Consider the following 22,701-nt stretch of genomic DNA (forward strand, 5'->3'; position numbering starts at 1 on the left):
TGGAAAGAAGTCAATGTCTTTGTTCACTTCATAGAACATATTATCGTTTCAAGCACATTTCATACTTTTCATCTAACAGTTGACATTTTGTCAGGACCCATTAGAGAGAAAATCTGGATCACCACAACTGTGGGAAACTATATAATCTCTCATCTTGGATATCACAAATACATCCATAGTATTTGGAGCTTTGAATTTATGCAAAAAATAAGCCCAGAATATGGTGCTTTTGAACCCTTCTCCTTTATAGACTCCCAGTATGAAGACAAGAATTTTCAGTGCTTTTTTTCAAAGCATGTTTATTCTGTCAAAGGCCAGAAAAGATGCACCCAAGAAACTCCAGTGGAAACTGAAGATGAATTGAATGGGATATTTATTGAAAACAGTGACTCTGTTTACAGTATCTTTATGACTCTGGCCCACGTCTTGAAGGCTGCATACTCGTCCAGACCCTGGAAGAGAAGGAAGGATGCCCAAGAGACTCTGGAGGCTCCACAACTGCAGCCATGGCAGGTATGGGGTCCCAACAAGGATCCAAACAAACTAATCATATCATATCAACTTCCTTGTGCTACAAAAGGCCAACAGATTCGGCCAATCTCATTCCTTGGGGGATATATTTTGATATTAGGTTAAAGTAAATGTTCTCCCATACATGCATGCTACTCATTTCCAGCTCTAGGCCAGAATGCCAAAGGCGCACAGAGCGCTGTTACCTTCCCACCAAAGTGGTCCCTATTTTTCTACTTGCATTTTTTATATGCTTCTGAACTGCTAGGTTGCTAGGTCCATTACATGGCGCTAGGGATTTGAATCACTGAATTGCCTACCTTTCTGATTGACAAGCTCAGTGTCTTAGCCCTTGAGCCACCTTGATTTTGATATTAAACATTTCTAATTTTAAAAGGGTGATTGCACTTTTAACAATATTCATGTATGTATGGTTTGTGATTAGCACTGTAGAATTTTACTTTTATAAATTTGAAGGAGACCCTGAGAACAACTGATGGCCTGAGCCTCAGTTGCATTTTATTTTTCCAGTGTGAGTGACTCACAAATCATGCTGGAATGAGGAAGGCAACTTACAGCTGCTTATTCCTACAAAAATAGAACCTCATTCTTGGGCCAGAGGTCCATTTTAAGTACTCTTGAGTAAAAAATAGCTCAGAATTTTATACAGAATGTTCCTTTGTTGTTTACAACATGTCAACCTAGGCGACTTTTTTTCCCCACAAGATCAGAGTTCCCACTTGATTAATTACATTTGTCCTTTTTGGTATAGGATTACATTTGTTGTATTCAGTACAAGATAGAAAAAACTTTCTAATCTTATTATTCTCAGAAATTTCTTGCTGCATGTAGTTTGTCAGTTTTTATTTTAATCTCTTCTAACTTTTGATGGCTTGTTTCTATATAACCTGATCACTTCCTGGCTGTCTTGGTGTTGAAATGTTATTTGAAATCTTTTCTTATGAATAATATTCTTTTCCTATAGAGGTTATTGCTTTTCCTACTCCTCCTCTCGTATTTAAAAGGGACTTTCCCTATTTGAAGGATTCCTTTGTTTTATATTCTTCATCATTTGATCACGTGACCATGGGGATGCTGCAATGGTCTTGTGAAAATTTGTCATAAGTCATTTTTTTTCAGTTGCATGTTGTAACTTTGAACAGTCACTAAATGAACTGTTGTAAGTTGAGGACTATCTGTGTTTTGCTGAAATAAAGTTATATCACCAACATTCCCATAAGCTATTAAGGAACTGTAATGATATGTGAGAATAAAGGACAGACAGGGAGAAGTTAACCTGGCCAGGGAGTGATCAGCTGCCTAACAGCCAGAAAAAGAAACTCAGAAGGAATCCTCCCTAAATTTTCAGGCTGAAAAATGAATTGGTGGGAGTGTTGGAAGAAGTATCCTTGGTTGATTCCTCAACTGTGAAACAGTCACCAGTGCTGAGAAGGAATTGACACTGAAGCAAGCTCCCAGAAAGTGGAACATTTTAATTCAGAAAGGCAAAAGGACACAGTGACACAGCTCAAGCATTCCTAGCTAGCCAGCAGATTGGGATGGCAAGCCTGTACCTTTTTATACTTCATTTTCTTCTGAAGCACCTGCAGTTTGATGGGTTTTGATGTGCCTTCAGGTGAGGTGATTGCCCTGGGTTTTGTTTTCCTGCTTTAATGGGTTAATCCTGGTCCTAAATATTTTGTCTTTTCTATCCTAAGGCTTAATCCTGTCAGAGAGGCAGGAAAAAATGTGTTTTTATGTGCCTCAGTGAGCTACTTTTAGCCTGATCCTGCTTATCTTTATTGCTCTGTTTAAGTGTTTCCATGTCAGGCTTTGTTATTTTTTTGTAACAGCCATTAATGGCTTTTGACAGCAAGCCCAGACTTTCAATTAACCTGAGCATCTGTTCTTGTTTCTCCTCTTTGCTAGTGCTTTTTGGTTTTCTTAAAGGGGCATTGCTTTAGAGGTTTTGTGCACTGTTCTTTTGGGGTGTACTTCCTACAGAAGATTTGTATTTTTAGGCTTCTCTTAATAGCACTCCAATAAACTGGGATTAGCTCCTGTCATATTTCCAGTTTGGTTTACCTGGGAGCAGATTATCTTGGGAACTTTCATCTTGAAAAATTCTATGCTTTGGGGTAACCTTTATTTTCTAGGAGTTTATGAATAATCTCTTTTTTACTGTTGTTCAATTTATTTGATATCTGCTGTAGAATGTTCCCTGTAATTGATCAAATGTGTCTATTATATTTTCTCAATAAACATTTTTTTTTTTCAATTTACAGTTGACAAATTTTGTTGAACCTTTCTCATTCACGTATGAGCTTAGTGGTAACACTTGTCCCAATTAAGCATGTTTGCACATTAAGAAAAAAACTGCAGAATAATATCAGGTGGGATAACAAACCAAGGTTTCTGCTTTTTAAATTCCTGGATGTTTCCATTCTAGTTCCATCCCTTTCTGGAGAAGAATAAGTTCTACAATCTTTCCCACTGGAAACTTTACCTGGACCAAAATGGAAAAATAGCTGCAGATATGGACATTGAGGTCATGGTAATTTCACCCGAGGGGGATTTGATCAAAAGGAAACTGGGGTATATTGAAAGACAGAGACTTATTATTAATGAAATTGCTCTTTCATGGCTAAATCTGCTCAACAAGGTGGGTCAAATATTGCTGTGTTTTCTATTTTTTTTTTTTTTTAAAAAAAAGATTATGAGCTATTTCAAGTGGGTTAGTTCTAGTCACCCTGGAGGATGACCCTTACTGAGAGTTGAATGTACAGAAGAGAAAACTTAACATTTTGTTAGATGGACTGTGGGGACTTTAGTACTATTCACAAAAGTGTTCTTCAGATGCCATGATAAGGAATATTCTTTTAAACTGATTCAGTCATGTCCAATATTGGATGCTAGGTGATTATTCTTCAGAATGGAGACCATGGATCAAGCTGGGGAGAAATATCCAAGTGCTGCCATTTGTATTGCTAATAGCCTCAGGTTCTCTTAACCAAAGTCTGCATTAAGGTTTGGACTGAATCAGATGAAATATAGTCATGACTGGTTAGAGGTTCTATTGATCCATGTGAGAAATACGTCTCACCTTGTCCAGATCGAGGAATGTCTCTCTTGAAAGGTCACTGATGTTCAATGTTTTTAAACAGTCCAAACCTAGCCAGAGGTATCCATATCTCTCTTTCATCCCACTGGGATAAACATTAGAAGAAGCTCCGAAGATGTTCATGTTTCACATGAAATCATAAAGGCTGTTTTGATACGAGATGCTGATAACCTGAAAAACTGAAGCACTGAAACAAGACTTTGATTGAAAGAAAAGCCCTTCTTCATTTTGGAAACAACAAGGGATAATTTGAAAGGAAATGCTCCTAGATGAAAAGGGCACTTCAACTGAAAACTTAGAATGCATTTTTTTAATCTTTATGGTTAACTATGTTAAGTCCCTCTGAGCAGAAAAAATGATCCAAATTTAACTAATAAGAAATGTAGATTTGTCTTTCTTTTCAAGTTGATGTCCCCCTAATTGCAGTTCTTCAGTAGAAAACGACCCAGATACAGAGATGGACACAAGTCTTCTACTCTTCTCCAACTTGTTGAAGAGGAAAAGATCCCTTTTGGAGGGACAGGTTGTCATGACCCCTCCTGCATTTCATCTCACCCCAGTTCTAGAAACTAGGCAGTCAGTTTTAGTCTTAGTTGAGAGCCATATGAATTGAGGGGGAAAAACACAAATAAAGAAAGCCCTAAATTTTAAGAATTTCCCCCCCTTTTGTAACTTAATTGGGGAATGGTTTGGGACTCCTTTCAAAACATTAGAAGAAGCTCCGAAGATGTTCATGTTTCACATGAAATCATAAAGGCTGTTTTGATACGAGATGCTGATAACCTGAAAAACTGAAGCACTGAAACAAGACTTTGATTGAAAGAAAAGCCCTTCTTCATTTTGGAAACAACAAGGGATAATTTGAAAGGAAATGCTCCTAGATGAAAAGGGCACTTCAACTGAAAACTTAGAATGCATTTTTTTAATCTTTATGGTTAACTATGTTAAGTCCCTCTGAGCAGAAAAAATGATCCAAATTTAACTAATAAGAAATGTAGATTTGTCTTTCTTTTCAAGTTGATGTCCCCCTAATTGCAGTTCTTCAGTAGAAAACGACCCAGATACAGAGATGGACACAAGTCTTCTACTCTTCTCCAACTTGTTGAAGAGGAAAAGATCCCTTTTGGAGGGACAGGTTGTCATGACCCCTCCTGCATTTCATCTCACCCCAGTTCTAGAAACTAGGCAGTCAGTTTTAGTCTTAGTTGAGAGCCATATGAATTGAGGGGGAAAAACACAAATAAAGAAAGCCCTAAATTTTAAGAATTTCCCCCCCTTTTGTAACTTAATTGGGGAATGGTTTGGGACTCCTTTCAAAGGGAAGTATTCTCATTGTTTTATATACTCCAGAAGAAGCCTATCCAGATCTTACCAGTGCAAAGTTTCTTTTTTTACTACAATTTTGTTTAATATATCTAATTTAATAAAAATTTAATAAATCTCTTTTTCCAAATTTAAATCAAGATCATCATGTCAAGAATGGAGAAATGTATGTTAAAGAGGCTAGGGGGAGGAGCCAAGCCATTGTCACTTAAGACTTACATCTTTTCAATTCCATCCTTTCTTAAGTAGAAAAAATGTTTTATTTCAATGTCAGAGGCCAAGAGCAAAGGGGAGAGAGTAAATGAACAATCGGCCAGAATTCATATTTCTTAAATTTGTTTGGAATGAGTTCATGAGTTCATATTTTTCTAAGTGAAGCCCAGGAACTATTTGGCTAATGTTAATGTTTACATCCATTTTCATACCTGCTTTGTCCCAATCTATTTTCTTTAAAATATTTTTAGTCTCTCCCTCAGTCCCAATGTGTGGAAAATTGTCATCCTGGGTTTGTCAAGAGGAAGCGAGAAGGAGAGCCAGTTTGTTGCTACGACTGCATTCCTTGTCCTGAGGGGACCATCTCCATTCGTGAAGGTGGGGGACACCAAGGAAAAAGGCAGGTCTTGAGGAAGTGGATTCATCTGAAACACTGTCATGAAAGTGCAAGTTAAAAGACAGATTAAAGTTCAATGTTTTTATTTATTTATTTATTTATTTTTGCCAGCAGTTTGGCAGTTTGATTCTCACCAGCTCAAGGTTGACTCAGCCTTCCATCCTTCTGAAGTTGGTAAAATGAGGACCCAGATTGTTGGGGGCCACAGGCTGACTCTGTAAACTGCTTAGAGAGAGCTGTAAAGCACATGAAGCAGCGCCATTGCTATTATCTTCAAATTTCATAATTTCATATCTAGAGGGAGAAATAGCAGAAAAACCTTGAGGGAGGGCCTAGGAAGAGATAGGAGGGTGAAGCAGATTGGACAAGCCTCTCTGCTGCCAGAAAATAAATTTCTTCTGCTTTTTAGTTTGAATTCTAGATTATTTGCACAACTAACTCCCCCCCACCAGCTAATTACATTTCAAAAGGTAGGCATTCAGAGTCAAGTATATCAAGAAGTGCTATCTGTCAGGATCTAGGAAATGTGCCTAGAAAGATTAATTGATTCTTTATCTATCTCTAATCATATAGGTCTGTGATGGTGAACCTATGGCATGTGTGCCAGATGTGGCACATAAAGCCCTCTCTCTGGAAACACATGCCATCCCCCTAGTCCAGCTCCTTCATGTTTCTCATCATCATTTGTGGAACTAAAAAGCCATGCAAAACAGCCTTCCTCCTTCCTCATGGTACATTTCCTGTTGCTGCCTTGAGCAGGAGCACAGTAGAATTTATCTTCCCAATGAGGGTCCCCTCCTCCTCCTGGAGCCCATGATGAAGGAGAAGCCCTGGCAGCTGCAGTGGGCAAGGGTGCATGTGTGCCTGGGCTGTTGACACCACCTCTTCTTTGACGCTTCCCTCCCCCATTCCAGCTTGCCTGTCTATTTAAATCCCACCTCTTTGTCACCATGTGTACTCACCCTGAAATAAGCCCATCCTCAATAGAAAGTGCATGTAGCAGGCTCCTCTCAAGGGCCTGAGATGGGCAAAGCAATTGGGAAAGGATTGGTGTCTGTGGGGGGGGGGATAGGGGAATAAGGTAAGGAGGAAGGATGGAGGTTTCTCAGCTCACTCTCACCTCCCGGATTGCATTGAGAGGCGAGAGCAAGTTGAGACTCTGTAGGGGAGAAAGAAAGGGGGTGGGAGGGAAAAAGAGAGAGACAGAGAGAGAGACAGAGAAATAGAGAGAGAAAGTGAGGGAGGGAGGGAAAGAGAGAGAGGAGGGGAAAGAGAGAGAAAGGGGAAAGAAAGAGAGGGGAGGGAGGGAGGAGGGAAGATAGAAAGAGAGGGGGAGAGAAAGAGAAAGGGGAGGGAGGGGAAAAGGGAGAGAAAGAGGAAGAAAGTGGGAAAGAAAGAGGGGGAAGAGAAAGAGAGAGAAAGAGAAAGGGGAGGGAGGGAAAGAGAAAGCGGGGAGAGAAAGAAAGGGGATGGGAAAGAGAGAAAGGGAGGGTGGGTGGGAATATGAGACAAGGAGAGAGTGGAGAGAGAAATGGAGGGGGAGGGGGGAGAGAAAGCTTTTTTATTGTTGCTAAATGTAATATTTCAAAAGTAGAAAAAAAGGGGCATAAAAGTACATTTATCACATTTTTCTTAGAACAATAAGCTGGACTCTGCCTAGTTTATCATTATTTTAGGTAGTAAAACTTCATTATTCAGGTTAAATTGATGTGTTGGCACTTTGAGATAAATATGTGGGTTTGGGGTTGCAGTTTGGGCACTTGATGCCGAAAAGGTTCGCCACCACTGTTGTAGGTTCTGCAAATTACACAAGAAATCATTCAGGATCCAGGACTTCTTCCAATTTAATAAACTATAAAAATATAGCTGTTTTTTCTTAAGAAAATGATATTCTTCTTACCTGCTCTCTGTAGAGATTCTAAGCAATGCTTCTCAGTAAATGCTGCTGGTAACAAAGATGGTCACAAGAAGGTATTTTGTGGAAGTACAGAATATTAAAAAAATATTGCTTTTTTTTCTTTACTCAGATACAGAAAAATGCACCAAGTGTCCAGATGAAAAATATCCAAATGAGAACAGAATCCAATGTATCCCCAAAGTTATATCCTTCCTTTCTTATGAAGAATATCTGGGAATAATTCTGGTCTCTTTTGCCCTGCTCTTGTTCTTAGCCACAGGCCTTGTTCTAATCATATTCATAAAACATCTAAAAACTCCCATTGTCAAAGCCAACAACCGGGACCTCTCTTACATCCTCCTGGTCTCCCTCCTGCTTTGCTTCTTGTCTCCTTTTCTCTTCATTGGTCAACCAAGGAAAGTCACCTGCCTTCTCCGACAAACAGTTTTCAGCATCATCTTCTCAGTTGCTATTTCTTCACTCTTGGCCAAAACCATCACAGTGGTGCTGGCTTTTCTGGCCACAAAACCAGGCAACCAAATGAAGAGGTGTTTGGGGAAGAGCTTGGCCAACTCCATCATCCTTTCTTGTTCTAGTGTCCAAATTATGATCTGCTCCATCTGGCTGGGAATTTCTCCCCCATTCTCTGACTCTGATTTTCACTCTCAGCCTGGAGAGATCATCCTGCAATGCAATGAAGGCTCTGTTTTCATGTTCTACATCAACCTCAGCTACATGGGCTTCCTGGCTGCCATATGCTTCACAGTGGCTTTCCTGGCCAGAAACCTACCTGGGGCTTTCAATGAAGCCAAGCTGATCACCTTCAGCATGCTGGTCTTCTGCAATGTTTGGGTCTCCTTCCTGCCCACCTACATGAGCACCAAAGGCAAATACATGGTGGCTGTGCAGGTCTTCTCAATCTTGGCCTCCAGTGCTGGTCTGCTGGTCTGTGTCTTCAGCCCTAAGTGCTACATTATTATTCTGAGACCAGACCTCAATACAAAGGAGCATCTTACAACCAGAAGAAATGTATAAATGTGAGTTAAAAGAATTTCCATACTCAACACATTTCAACAGACCAAGCATATAAATTATTTCAAGCTCTCCCCCATACAGTTTCAAGCTGGGGCAACAAATATGAACTGAAATAATCAAAAAGCAATTGGAATTTAGTGTCTCCCATCCTTATGCCGTATAATTGCAAGATGTCCTCTTTTGAGCAGTCAAATTAGCACATTTGCTCTGTGCCCTTGGTGTACCTGAAGCCTGAAATGCCACACCCCAAATATTTGAAACTTGTGCAATAGTAATGTTGTTCATATGCGAGAAATATTTTTGATTGTCTAAAAGTTCCACTATTTTACTTTTATCATAGGTTAGGTTATCAGCAGTTGGGTGTTGTTGTTGTTTTTTCACTATTGTATTCAAGATCTCAGCACCATCAGCAAAAAGAGAATGGAGAGATACCTCCCAGCCATTTGAGGAGGATATTAATCTGGATTATCCAACTGGTCAAATTATATAAAAATAAAATAAGAGGATAGCTGAAATATAGATATACAAGAGTTTTACAAAGTAATTCCTAAAAGATTGAGAGTATCCATATTCCAGTGTTCCATAAATGTGGTGCAAGGGATGGAGGTGGAATTGGGCATAAATACTCCTTACCAAGTTGCAATAATTTGTCCATCTCTTTGGTGGACATACCAAAATTATTTGGGTCATGAATAACAGAATAACAGAGTTGAAAGGGACTTCAGAGGTATTCCAGTCCAAACTCCTGCTGAGGCAGGAAACCCTATATCATTTCATACAAATGGTTGTCCAATCTCTTTTTAAAAGCTCCAGTGTTGGAGCACCTATAACTTCTGGAGGCACGTAGTTCCACTGATACGTTGTTCTAACTGTTAGATTTTTCTTAGTTCTAGGTTGCTTCTCTTCTTGATTAGTTTCTGTCTTTTGCTCCTTGTCCTGCCTTTTGGTGCTTTGTATGATAGATTGACTCCCTTTTCTTTGTGGCAGTCCTTCAAATATTGGAAGACTGTTGTCATGTCACCCCTAGTCATTCTTTTCATTAAACTAGACATATCCAATTCCAAAACTGGATGCAATATTCCAAGTGTGTTCTTACCAACTTACTATATTTCTTGCACTGAGAGATATAGATGGATCATGGCCTGATTCAGAAGTCATGTTCTTAACTTTTGAAAATGGAAGTTTGCAAGGACATCCCATTCAAAGAAGGAATTCCTCCTGAAATTATCACAATTTTTCAAATTTAGCAGAAATATGTTTGCGGGGTGTATCTCACTTCTTGATTCTATCATGGCTGTATCTTTCTTGCACACAAAGAGTTCTCAGCCTTCTTCATCCCTTCTTCGGCTTGGATAAATAAATAGCATTTAAGGACTGTGCCACAATCTGCAACTTTAACCAATGTAGAGAAAGACTGTTTTTGCTGATGCAGCTTCAGAAACACATAGAAATATGGCCAGGTTTTGTACAGTGTCTTCTGTTATTCTGTTGTTTTGGAGACAAACTGTTAATCCTATACATTTGCTGATTTTCTTCAAACCATGTATGCGATTAACTAGTTTTCAAAGATTGATGTTAAATGAGAAGAGGATAAGCCACCTGGGAAAGCCAAGGGAAATCATCAAAACCATTAAAAAGTGAATGTTAGAATATATTGGCCATGTGATGCAAGACCTGGAAAAATACCACATATTTCACTTAATCCTCCAAGGAAAAATTGAAGATAAAGAAGGACCAGGCAGAAGAAGAACATCATGGTTTCAAGATCTAAGGGGCTGGTTTGGACAAAACTCAACTACATTTTTTTGCATGGCTGCTGATAAAAATAGGATCGCCAATGTCCAATGATGGATATGGCACAAGAAGTGAGAACAAAATTTTCAAAACCCTTCAAAAATCATCATTGTGAGGGCCTTCTGGATCTCTCACAGAACTTGTCCATTTTCTTTGGAGTCACTAGCTCAAACTCCTCCGACAACACCAGACCATGCACCAGGCACCTTGACCTTCCTTGTTCAGATCAGGGCAAATCTCAGTAATTTTATCTTCCAGATAGCCTGTATAATATTCCTCCCAGAGACACAGCAGATGTTCTGAGGAGAGTGTCCCTAACCTGTTGTGGCCCAGCAGGAGCCGTTGGAGCTGCTGATGGACTCCAATAGTGAGGGACCCTATGTGTCAGCTCTGGAAGATGTGGAGGACCCTGGGCAGGGCTCAGACTCTGAGCAGAGACCAGAGAGGCTGGTTGGCCACCAGGAGGCGCCTGAGGCATGGAGCAGTGGAGAAGATCAAAGGGAGTTTGTCACTGACGCCAGGCAACAAAGGGCAGAGAAATGGAGGCAGCAATTACAGAGACAGACTCATAAGAGATAATCAAACCCAGGTAGTTGAGGTCTGGCTCCTTCGAAGAGAGTATATAAGAAGAGACTTTGGGAGGAGCCCTTTTGCAGGACACAACCGTTCATAACAAGCTGGAGAAGCTCTTGTGTGTATTGTATCTATTTTCTGTGGGAGTCTGGGTTGCTGCCAACACCTTGCCAGTGAGCTGTGTTGGGCTTTCAGCCAACAGGATTGTAATTACTGTAAATAAAGTGTGGCTAACAGTAAGTCTGTCTTGGCATTAATCACTGGACAGAGGGGGGTCAGAACACTAACCTATAAGGACCAGGTCACCCTAAATATGGCTGTTGCTTAGCTTTCAAAAGACCTAGTGAAGGTGGGGAAACACATCCACCCTTTATCACCATGAGGTAATCCCCAACATGATCTCTAACATGTCTTCACTCAGACTCCCTTCAGTTTTAGTAAGATATGGCAGCTAACATCAGGGATGAGATCCACTATGCATCATCCTGACATTGCAAAATAACATTGAAAACCCAGAGCAATCAAGGATCTGGTAGCCAGGCACTGAGATTAGAAGCCTAGGACCACACTCTTTGAGTAGCAGATCAGATGTCACAAATTATGGCCAACTTCTATGTGTCTCTATCCGGATGGTCCAACCTATTCCTTCAGCTCCCATCCTTCATTCAAACTTCAAGTTAACATTTACAGGCCAAGATGTACATATCAATACCCCCCCCCAGATAAGAAATTTTATCCTCCTAACTAGATACACTCAGAAATATAAGGATTCCCAATAACATCTACCAATCATTTGGCAAAATTTGTAGAGGGTTTGCAGACAACCTCAGAGATGGGAAGGCCAAAGGTGCCCCGCTCTACCAAATGTGTCCATAGAAAATAAAGGGGGACCACCAGATTCCCCCAAACCAGTTTCTGAGTGGGTACAGCAATAAATCAGATGATATCACCCACCATGCTATGGACACTGCCACCATCTCAGCTGCAGACCTCACAAGCTCAGCCTTCATTTGATAAATAAATAACTTCAACATGTAAAGATACTTAGGGGATTACATCAATGTGGGAGGAAAACACAGAGTGTCAAGAAAGAAAAAGAAAAGCTTCTATCCACTCTATGACTTTATCCCTATATACATAGGTTGTCAATTTTCTGGCAGATAGTTGGCTCTTATCCAACAATTGACATTTCTAGAACTGATAGGAAATGAAATTTCACTTCAGGCAGAAATAAATTTAAAATCAGCTCCAATTTAAGTTTGAAAAATGGAGATCTAATAGAAAATAAAATCACAAAAAGTCTCTACTCTTAACATTAGGGAGGGTTCAAAGATATTTGAATTAGAAAACAGACAGGACTAGATTTGTGTCATCAACATAGACTGTAACCAAACTCCACAGCTCTAGGTGACCTTCCTCAGCAGTCTATGAAGAAAAGACACCATGATGAAGGACAGCAGAATTCAATTATCTGGTGTTGAATGATTTTCCTCCAGCATCACTTTCTGAACATGTCTTGACAGTAGGGACCACAATAGCCTCAGGGGTGTATTTGTGATTTTTCTTCATGTGCTATTTCTTATGTGCCATTCTCTTGCTGACCCTCTGCACATGGAGTCTTGGAAGAATTCAGGATCCCCAGAGGAGAAATTATTTCTCAATGTAATTATCACCATCTCAGACTTTGAGACATCTTCTCCTACAGTAACTGGTGTTAACATCAGACTGAAGCAACAAGAAAGGCATCTTTCATCAGAAAAGGATAAATGCCACAGATCAGTCTCATTGCGGCAGAGGTTTTAGGGCAAGAGAGATTGTGCTCTTGAATGTACCTTTCTCTACTGTTTAGGTGAAGATTGGTTTGTCTCTGTCTGAATCAGAAAAGTGTGGATGCTTTCAATTCTTCTAATTCTTCTTGTTCTTTGAGATTCATTCAGCCTTGTAAATTATGGATATTTTGCTTCTGATGCTGTTGGTGTCTCAGGCAGTTTCTGTGAAGGTTAGAAAGACATGCCCAATGAATTTTGAGATCCAGGATGAGAAAAAACCATGGAACTATTACAGACCAGGAGACCATCTCATTGCTACAGTCTCAACTGAAACCACATCCTTACCTAGGAAGTTGCCTTTCAACATGGCTCCTTCTAGTCAGTCTCGCTCGTAAGTTATTCAGTGTGATGTAATTGCATTACTTCCATTTGCACTTCTAATACTCTTTATTTCACTTACTCCTATATTGCAGGAGTTTTGATTTTCATGGCTTCCTACTTTGTCTTTCTTTGTAGAATAGACTCAAATTCAAACATGTGGCAAATAAAACCTGAAACAAGTCCCAATAATTTATGCTTTTCCTTCAAATAGTATGTTCATCACTGGGATACTGAGTTCCATTGAAAGTAGTGATTGAGAGGGCCATGGGATGCCTCTGTCCAGCTATTTCCATATTGAAATAACTACTCCTTGATATTCAATGCCTGATTCTTAGAGGAATAAAGGATTGTTTCTTTTTACAGTTCCTTTTCTGGGTCACTTATGAAACATGATCATTTCATTGTGGTTCTACATTAATAATTGAATATTTTTGAATACAGGTTTTTGGGGAGATGAAAGTTAGAACTGGTAGAAATAACGATGTATTTGTGATTCTTAACCATGGTGGAAGACTATCTGCCAATGCTCATAAAAATTAGATGCTGATGGGTGGCTGTTATTTGGCTTTGGCTTTGGATCTGTGCTGTTGGCTTAAGACACAGTAGATGTATAGAAACAAAAAGGATTACATTGAAAAAAATAATATTTTTGTTGTTTTTGTTAATTATGGTAACAACACAAACATTTTTTTTTACAGTGCAGGACTTTATTTTAAACTACTAATCCTGGCTTTTGCCATTCAAACCATCAACAAGAATCCTCAGCTCCTGCCCAATCTCACACTTGGCTACAACCTGCATGACAACTATGTCAGCACCCTTGGCACCTCAGAAGCCTTGCTGGACATACTCTCTACTGGACAAGCCAATGTTCCCAACTACAGCTGTGGAAGGAAGGAAAACCTTTTGGCTGTTGTTGATGGAGCTAAGAGGGAAACTTCCATCCAGATGTCAACATTAGTAGGCCCCTACAAAGTCCCGCAGGTGTGTTTGTGTGTATGCTTTTCCATCTGGTAAAGTGAGGGAGAGATTGTGGGTGAGTGATAGATCTAACCATATTTTGCCTATGAAATTCAAAAGCTGCTTTTCACAATGGCTTTCTGTCAAGGTTTTGGATTGGGGTGCTCTGTGGGTAAGGAGAAAAAAGCAGACATATCCTCTTAAGACACCATCCCCATGGCTTTGGGAGCTTCTTCTGCATCCTTATGAAGTTGAAGAGAAGCTCTATGTCCAATCAAAGGGTCTTCTGTGAAAGAGGAAGGTGAAGTTGTGAGTTGTACAAAATAATATTTTCCATGGTGAACAAATACATGATTCATGAAAGAATCTCAATCTTTTTCATCAGTCTTCACACAAAAGAAAACTATTGCCCAACTTACCAACAACATAACTGTAAAAGACAGGCTAGAAATAAAAATTAAAATAAGCAAGAAAATAGTAGGATAACATCTGTCTGACCTTGATGAATATAAATCACCAGGACTGATGGATTACATCTGAGCATTCTAAAAGAAATGGCAGATGTTTTTCAGAACCATTGTATCCCATCACTCAAAAATCTTGGAGCACTGGGGAACTACCAAGGGATTGGAAAAGAGCTGATGTAGTTCCCATCTTCAAAAAATGAGAAAAAAACCAGACCCAAGAAATTACAGACCAATCAGCCTAATATCAATACCTGGGAAGATACTGGAAATAATAATTAAAAAAAACAGATCTGTAAACATCTAGAAACAAATACAGTTATAACTAGTAGCCAGCACAGGTTTGTTATAAACAGATCATGCCAAACCAATCTTATTTTAATCGTTGGCAAAGTAAATAAATTAGTAGACTATCAAAATCCTGCGGATATAGTATATTTAGATTTTAGCAAGGCATTTCACAGAATAGACCATAATCTACTACTTGGTAAGCTAGAAAAAAGTGACATAGATAGCATCACCAGCAGTTGGATTTCTAATAGGCAGACAAACTGTACTCAATGAGTAGTCCTTACTTGTACCAAATCCACATGGAGGGAGGTAAGCAGTAGGGTATCATAAGGTTTTGTCTTAGGCCCAGTACTCTTCAATGTCTTTATAAATGACTTAGATAAGAAAATAGAAGGGGAACTCATCAAATGTTCAGATGACACTAAGCTAGCAGGAATAGCCAATACCCCAGATGACAAGCTCAGGATCCAAAAATATCTTGATAGACTTGAACAATGGGCCCTATCCAACAAAATGAAATTTAATGTGGAGGAAAACAAAGTTTCACACTTGGACAAAAAAGCCAAAGGTACAAATACAGATTAGGCAAAATCTGGCTCACAAAACAGTATTTATGAGAGGGACTTTGGAGTCTTAGTGGACAATTACTTAAAAATGAGTCAGCAGTGTGCAGTAGCAGCCAAAAAATCTAATGCAATCCTTGGTTGTATAAACAGAGGTATAGAATCAAAATCATGTGAAATATTAGAGCACTTTATAAAGCTAACATATAGTAAGGCCACATCTGGAATACAAAATATGTCAGTTAGGAGAAACAATTGTTTGCTGCTTTTTAAATCTTAGTGCAGCATTTGACACCATAAAAAGGGAAATATTATGGACAGGTATGGTGTTCATTTTTTTCCTACCGGTTCTCAGGTTGTGGCTTGGTGGAGGGGTGTCATGTGACTGAGTGGGTGTGGCTGACTCAATGTCAGTCACACCCACTCAGTCACATGCCCCCCATCAAGCCATGCCCACGGAACTGATAGGAAAAAATGGAATTTCTACCTATCTACCTATTTTCTGCCCAGGTCAGGCCTAATCTGTCAAAGGCCTCCTCCTGCATGCCGCCGGCTCTCCCTTTGCCTGTCCCATTTCTGCTCCTTCAGAGACCCCATCCCTAGCTCCGCTTCCTCCCCCACACCTGCCTTTTCTTCGGGCTGCTTACCTTCCTCCCACAGCAGCTGGTCTGGACTCTGGAAGGCAAGCTCTCTTTTTTGGGGTGACTACAAGAAGCCTGACAGCTGCCACCTCTTTGCCAGCTGCTTCCTGGCAGCAGAGGCTGGCTGGAGGCCGCCGAAAACTACCAGAGGTCTTGAACATGCTGAAAAAGCTGCTGCCATCGCCACCCTGTTCTTCATGCCAGCTGCACATGCACATCCCATTGCCAGCTGTGCCAGAGGGCTTTGCCTGGGCAAGTCAGAGCAAAGCTACTACCGAATCTAGTACTCCAATTGTAACATAGTACTCTTCATTGCTTTTTCAGATAAGTGATGCAATTGTTTCAGAGGCTCTACATGATAAAAGTCAATTCCCTTTTTTCCACCGGATTCTTCCCAAAAAAGGGATCACATATCCAGCAATTGTCCAAATCCTCCTCCATTTCAGATGGACCCTGATTGGTCTCATGACTTCAGACACAGACGAGGGAGAGAATTTCATGAGGACTTTTACTCCTGTGCTTGTCAGGAATGGAATTTGTGTTGTTATATCACGACGATTCTCAGCGAGTGGATACACAGCACCTCTTGGTGATGATGTGTCTAAGTGGAGGCAAGTCAATGTCTTTGTGAACTACATAGAAAATATTAGCCTTTGGGACAGAATTCGAATTTTCCAGTTTAAATTTGAAAGTATGCCAGGACCTATTGAAGGAAAAATCTGGATCATGGGAGCCATCGGGTATTTGGTATCGAGAAGGGAGGATCTATACAAATATGCCCACAGTATTTGGAACTTTGCTTTTCAGGAAAAAAGAAGGCCAGAAGATGATCCCCTTGGAACCAAACTCTATGTGAAATTGGAAGCACGGTATTTTCATTGTTCATTTTCAAAGCACATTTTTTCTGTCAAAGGTCGAAAAAGATGCACCCAAAAAGCACCACTGAAGCCTATACAGGAAAGGAGGAGGATATGGATCCCTTTTCACCACCACTTGCATAGTGTTATTAAGAGTCTGGCCCATGCCTTGAAAACTGCATATTCTTCCAGATCCAAGAAGAGAAGCAAGAAGGGCAAAGAGAAGTTGGGGGCTCCAAGGCTGCAGCCATGGCAGGTATGCAAAAGCCATGTGGTGCAATGGTTAGAATATAGTACTGCAGGCTACTTCTGCTGACTGCCTGCAATTTGGCAGTTCGAATCTCACCAGGGTCAAGGTTGACTCAACCTTCCATCCTTCTGAGGTCAGTAAAGTGTGGACCCAGATTGTTGGGGGCAATATGCTGACTCTGTAAACCACTTACAGAGGGTTGTAAAGTGCTGTGAAGCTGCATATAAGTCTAAGTTATATTGCTATGTAAAGCTGTGGCTACACAATGGTTAGAATGCAGTATTGCAGGCTAATTCTGCCAACTGCCAGCAGTTCGATCCTGACAGGCTCAAGGTTGACTCAGCCTTCTATCCTTCAGAGGTCAATAAAATGAGGACTGATTCTATAAACCACTTAGAGAGGGTTGTAAGCCCTACAAAGCTGTATATAAGTACTATTGCTAGTGTGATTGCTATCGTGAATCTCAAAGAGGGAGAATAACCTTCTCAACCTCCTTGTAGTATAAAAGGCCAACAGCTTGGCTCACCTAATCACTCAGAGAATAATATTGTTGGAATGGAGAAAACAAGGCTTTGGCTGAACTCTGGCAAGACCAAATGGCTTCAGCTGCATGCATCTTCAAGACTCAAGTTTTTAGTTTTGGATGGGATTTTGTTAATCCTGAAAAACATGGTCTGAAAGAGCAAGTGGCAGTCACAGCTTTGATAGCTTTTGCACAACATTATATGTTATTGCACCAATTGCACCCTTTCCTTATCAGAAGTCCCTGTGCTCAGTCACTCAAGCCCTGGTTATCTCCTGCATGGACTATTGCAATGCACTCTACATGAGACAATTTTGAAGTTAGTGGAAGATCTCTATTATAAGATGTTCAAGATTCTCTTAATGCACCCTTACAATGATGTAGTATTAGCTCATCAGTTTCCCATCTGGAAGAAGATTAGTCTAGCAACTTTTTTTTTGAGAACTCCCTGCTCTCTGATAATCACTTTATTCTGACCAAGGATTTTATTTGTTTGTTTCTCTATTCAATTTATTTGAGATGTGTTCCAAAATGTTCCCTTTAATGGACAAATTTGGACAATTATATTATTCAATAGGTATTTTTTCAATCTATGATTGGCCAATTTATCTGAGCCTTTTTTTTACTTTTGAAGGTAGTAGTAATACCTGTTCTCCCAACTCACAATATTTATAAGTTAGACAACTATAGAAGAAAGATGCAAATGTGAAAAGACCACCTGGGATAAGAAACCAAGTTTTCTGCTTTTAAAATCCCTGGGTGTTTCTATTCTAGTTCCATCCATTTCTGGAGAAGAATGAGTTTTGCAACCTTTCCCATCGGAAATTGTACTTGGACCAAAATGGAGATGTAGCAGCAGATCTGAATGTCATAAGCTGGATGCTTCTTCCCAGGTTGGATCCCATCGACAAGCAACTGGGGACTTTTGAAAGGCAGAGATTTATTGTCAATAAAGATACTCTGTCATGGATAAGCCTGAACAGCAAGGTGGGAAAATATTGGTGTCCTTTCTCTATTTCTGAAACCCTGAGGACCCATTTCAAGTTGGCCCAGGATAATCAACAAGGTGGCTGACCACTGAGAATTTAATGTGGAGAGTAGAAATATCACATTTTTCTTAGACTGTTTAGATGCATCAGTACTATTCATCAGAGTCCTTGACATGCTAATATTTGGAGCACTGTTCAAAGCGTCTATGGAGATTCTCAGTCATCCAGGTCATGGTTGTCCCAAAGATGCTTTTTCAAGAGGCATCTGGACTTTCTGGTTTTTCTTTCAAGACATTTCAGCTTAAGATGCTTCTTGGATGAGAAGCGAAGCATCTTCAAAGAAAAACCAAAAAGTCCAGTTGCCTCCTGAAAAAAGCATCCTTGGGACACTATTCTAAGCTGATTCTGAGCTGTCTGACATGGGATGCTGGGTGACAAATATTCAGGACACAGGTCATAGCCCTTTGGTCCTACAGAATCTGGTATCTCCATAAAATGGAGGACATAGTACCTCAAGTGCTGAGGATTGTGGTGCTGATAGATTCAACTTTGCTTGTTCCTTAATCTAAAACAGTGAAGGAAAAGGCAACTCTGTTAAACAGTTCCCAAATTCAGGTTTGAACAATGAAAATGAATCAAGACTGGATAAATACCCCCATGGTCCTTGTGGCAAACATGCCTCCGGATTCAGATTTTCCTGCTGTGTTCAGTGTCTCCCGAAAGGGAAGGACCATAGTCTTTAAAGTATTAAGCAGGTCAAATATAGCCAGAATTATCTATAGTTTACTTTCGCCCCACTTTGATAGGTCTTCTGTTCATTGGAAGAAGGTCCAAGGCATTCAGTTCACCTAAAATCAAAATAAGTGATCTGGTATGAGATAATACCCTGACATGGAAAACTGGAGCACCTAAACATGATTTTTATTTTTAAAAAATGCTTTCCTGATATTGGAACTAAAAAGAGCTAATTTGAAAGGAAATGATACTTAGATTTGTCCTTTGGCTTGTAAGAGGGCATTTCATCTGAGAGAAATCTTGAATGGTATTGTTTAGCATGATTGTTTTTTTTTAATCTTAAGTTCCTCTGGGCAAAGATATGGCTCCAAATTTTAATAATGAATGTGGGTCTTTCTTCCCATGCCAACTGGTGTCACCTAATTGCAGTTCTTCACAGAAAGGGCCTTGTTTTGGATGCCTAGCTAGACCTTTTAAATAACCTTGTCCATTCTGGTTTGGTTGCCACAATGTAAAAAAAAGATGTTGACACTCTAGAAAGAGTACATATAAGAGCAACAAAGATTATTAGAGGGCTGAAGACTAAAACTTATGAAGAATGGTTGCAGGAACTGGGTATGTCTAGACTAGTGAAAAGGAACACTAGGAGCAATACGATAGCAGTGTTTCAATATCTGAGAGGTGGCCACAAAGAAGAGGAGGTCATCCTATTTTCCAAAGCACCAGAAGGCAGAGAAGAAACAGAAGTGTAGATGCTCCAGCACTGGAAGCTTTTAAGAAGAGCCTAGACAGCCACTTGTATGGAATGGTATAGGGTCTCCTGCTTGAGCAGAGGGTTGTGCTAGAAGACCTCCAAGGTCCCTTGGAAGTCTGTTATACTGTTATTTTGTTATTCTGTCAAAGTTATGCCCAAGACTATTTTGTTAATGTTCATGTTTATTTTTATATTCTAGAGATGGTTATACCTAACACATTTTCTTTGGCATTCCTTTTTCTTTCTCCTTAGCCTTTGCCTCAGTCCAAATGTGTGGAAAGTTGTCATCCTGGCTTTGTCAAGCGGGAGCAAGAAGGAGAGCCAGTTTGTTGCTATGACTGCATTCCTTGTCCAGAGGGGACCATCTCCACTCAGGAAGGTGGGTGACACCAAACAAAAGGATAAGTCTTGTGGAAGTCATCCAGAGCCTTTTCATGAAAATACATGTTTAAAAACAGCCTAAAACTGGGAAGAATAGCAAAATGATCTGGGACTAGGAAGAGATAAGATAGTGTGGCAGATTGGGCAACCTTTACTACTGCCATATAAAATATCTCCTCTGTTTGTTTGTTTTTTAGTTTGGAATTTCCTTCTACATTTTGACTTCTAGGAAGATCGGATTACTTTGAAACTTGAGGAATTGTCTGAGGATGATTATTGGAAAGTTTATTGCAATGTATTCTATGGGTGCCTATATGGGAAAGTATTAGTGGTCTAAAACAAAGTGCTATAAACAGTTATGGAGGCACCTCATTCCACCTATATTACCACTTCTAGCTTTCTCTGCCAGCTTACTAGAGTTCATAAATTACACATAATCTGAGTTCATTATATTAAGAAGTGCCATCCAGGATTATATTTTTCAGAATTTTTTCTATTTCAAATATTAACAAATGCTTATTTGAAATTCTCCTGGGATCAGTTGTTGTTCCAAGAATGTATTTCTTGAAATTTAAAAGGACAGAATTTTGAGGAAATCTTACTTTTTTATTTTCTCAGATATGGAAAAATGTACCAAGTGTCCTGATGATAAGTATCCAAATGAGGACCGAATTCAATGTATCCCCAAAGTTATATCCTTCCTGTTGTACAAAGAACATATGAGCATCATCCTGGTGTCTTTTGCCCTACTCATGTTTCTATTTACAGGCCTTGTTTTAATTATATTCATTAAATACCAAGAAACTCCCATTGTCAAAGCTAACAACCGAGACCTTTCTTACATCCTACTGGTCTCCCTCCTGCTTTGCTTCTTGTCTCCTTTTCTCTTCATTGGTCAACCAAGGAAAGCCACTTGCCTTCTCCGACAAACAGTGTTCAGCATCATTTTCACAGTAGCTATTTCTTCTCTCTTGGCCAAGACAATCACAGTGGTGCTGGCTTTCCTGGCCACAAAACCAGGAAACCAAGTGAAGAGATGGTTGGGGAAGAGCTTGGCTAATGTCATCATCATTTTTTGTTCTGCTGTTCAAATTATCATCTGCTCCATCTGGCTTGGAGTTTCTCCCCCATTCCCTGATTCTGACTTCCACTCTCTGTCTGGAGTGATAAATGTGCGATGCAATGAAGGGTCCGTTGTTATGTTTTATATCACTCTCAGCTACATGGGCTTCCTGGCTGCCATCTGCTTCACAGTGGCTTTCCTGGCCAGGAAACTTCCTGGGGCCTTCAATGAAGCCAAGCTGATCACCTTCAGCATGCTGGTCTTTTGCAGTGTCTGGGTGAGTTTTGTACCCACCTATCTGAGCACCAAAGGGAAATACATGGTCGCTGTACAGGTATTCTCCATTTTGTCCTCTAGTGCTGGGTTGCTTGGCTGCATCTTCATTCCCAAGTGCTACATAATCATGCTGAGGCCGGATCTGAATACAAGGGAGCAACTTACAACAAGAAGAAATGAAGACACGTGAGACAGAGAAATTTCAACTCTCAACATATTCCAACAGGCCACACCTAGAAAATGGTCTCAGTTGTTCTCCATTCAGAAGTGGGCCAATGGTTTTGCTTGAAATAAATAGTGTGTTTGAAAGATAATGTCCCCAAATTTGTAAATAAAATACTTTTACCTTTGTAAAGGGGCTTCTTTGCCTACCTGAAAATACAAATCACCAGGTAATTCAGGAAACAAAATAGCATTTATTGGAAAAAAAAAGGGGGGGGGATTTCAAGTCTTTTTGTAGGATGTAGAAATAAATGATGCATACATTTACAATATGTGATGCAACAAAAAGCAAGCAATAAAACAATAAAAGACACTGATTGTATGTGATACTTCAACGATTGGAAACTTTGATTATATGTAACATTCCACAAGTGGCAAATTTATTGGTTACATTAATTTTCCCAGCAGGATTTTAAAGCTTGCAAATGTATTCAAGTAGGTTCAAAACTATTTATAGGGTACATAAATAACTGTTACATACAACACATTTGATTTATGTAATACCTCAGAGAGCGAGTGGTAAAACTATAACTGTTAATTTTATTGTTAATATTTTTTTTCATTTTAGTGTTAAATATTTAATTTTTTTCTTAACTGTAAGCCACCTAGAGTCACCTCTTGTCAAGATGGGCATGGTACAAATAAACAAGATAAATTGATTATATGTTCAATTTCATTGAAAAATAGAAAACTTTGATTTTAAATAACATTCCATCGGT

At 39.7% G+C, this 22,701-nt stretch overlaps 2 protein-coding genes across 2 annotated transcripts; both read left to right on the top strand.

Moving 5' to 3' along the window:
• Positions 1 to 3,046: 3,046 nt before the first annotated feature.
• LOC148047085 (vomeronasal type-2 receptor 26-like) lies at positions 3,047 to 8,496 on the top strand. The gene is made up of 3 exons (XM_087707736.1): positions 3,047 to 3,064; positions 5,419 to 5,545; positions 7,592 to 8,496. Exons 1-3 carry the CDS (start codon positions 3,047 to 3,049, stop codon positions 8,494 to 8,496), a joined length of 1,050 nt encoding a protein of 349 aa, XP_087563862.1.
• Positions 8,497 to 12,880: 4,384 nt separating this feature from the next.
• On the top strand, positions 12,881 to 21,950 carry LOC106553104 (vomeronasal type-2 receptor 26-like). The gene is made up of 7 exons (XM_087707737.1): positions 12,881 to 13,023; positions 13,712 to 13,997; positions 16,740 to 16,801; positions 16,982 to 17,045; positions 18,337 to 18,549; positions 20,293 to 20,419; positions 21,040 to 21,950. Exons 1-7 carry the CDS (start codon positions 12,881 to 12,883, stop codon positions 21,948 to 21,950), a joined length of 1,806 nt encoding a protein of 601 aa, XP_087563863.1.
• Positions 21,951 to 22,701: the final 751 nt, after the last annotated feature.

The sequence above is a fragment of the Thamnophis sirtalis genome, unplaced genomic scaffold, assembly GCF_051295495.1.
Source record: "Thamnophis sirtalis isolate CommonGarterSnake01/CBP01778 unplaced genomic scaffold, rThaSir2_p1.2 scaffold_3, whole genome shotgun sequence".
NCBI classification, from domain to species: Eukaryota; Metazoa; Chordata; class Lepidosauria; order Squamata; family Natricidae; genus Thamnophis; species Thamnophis sirtalis.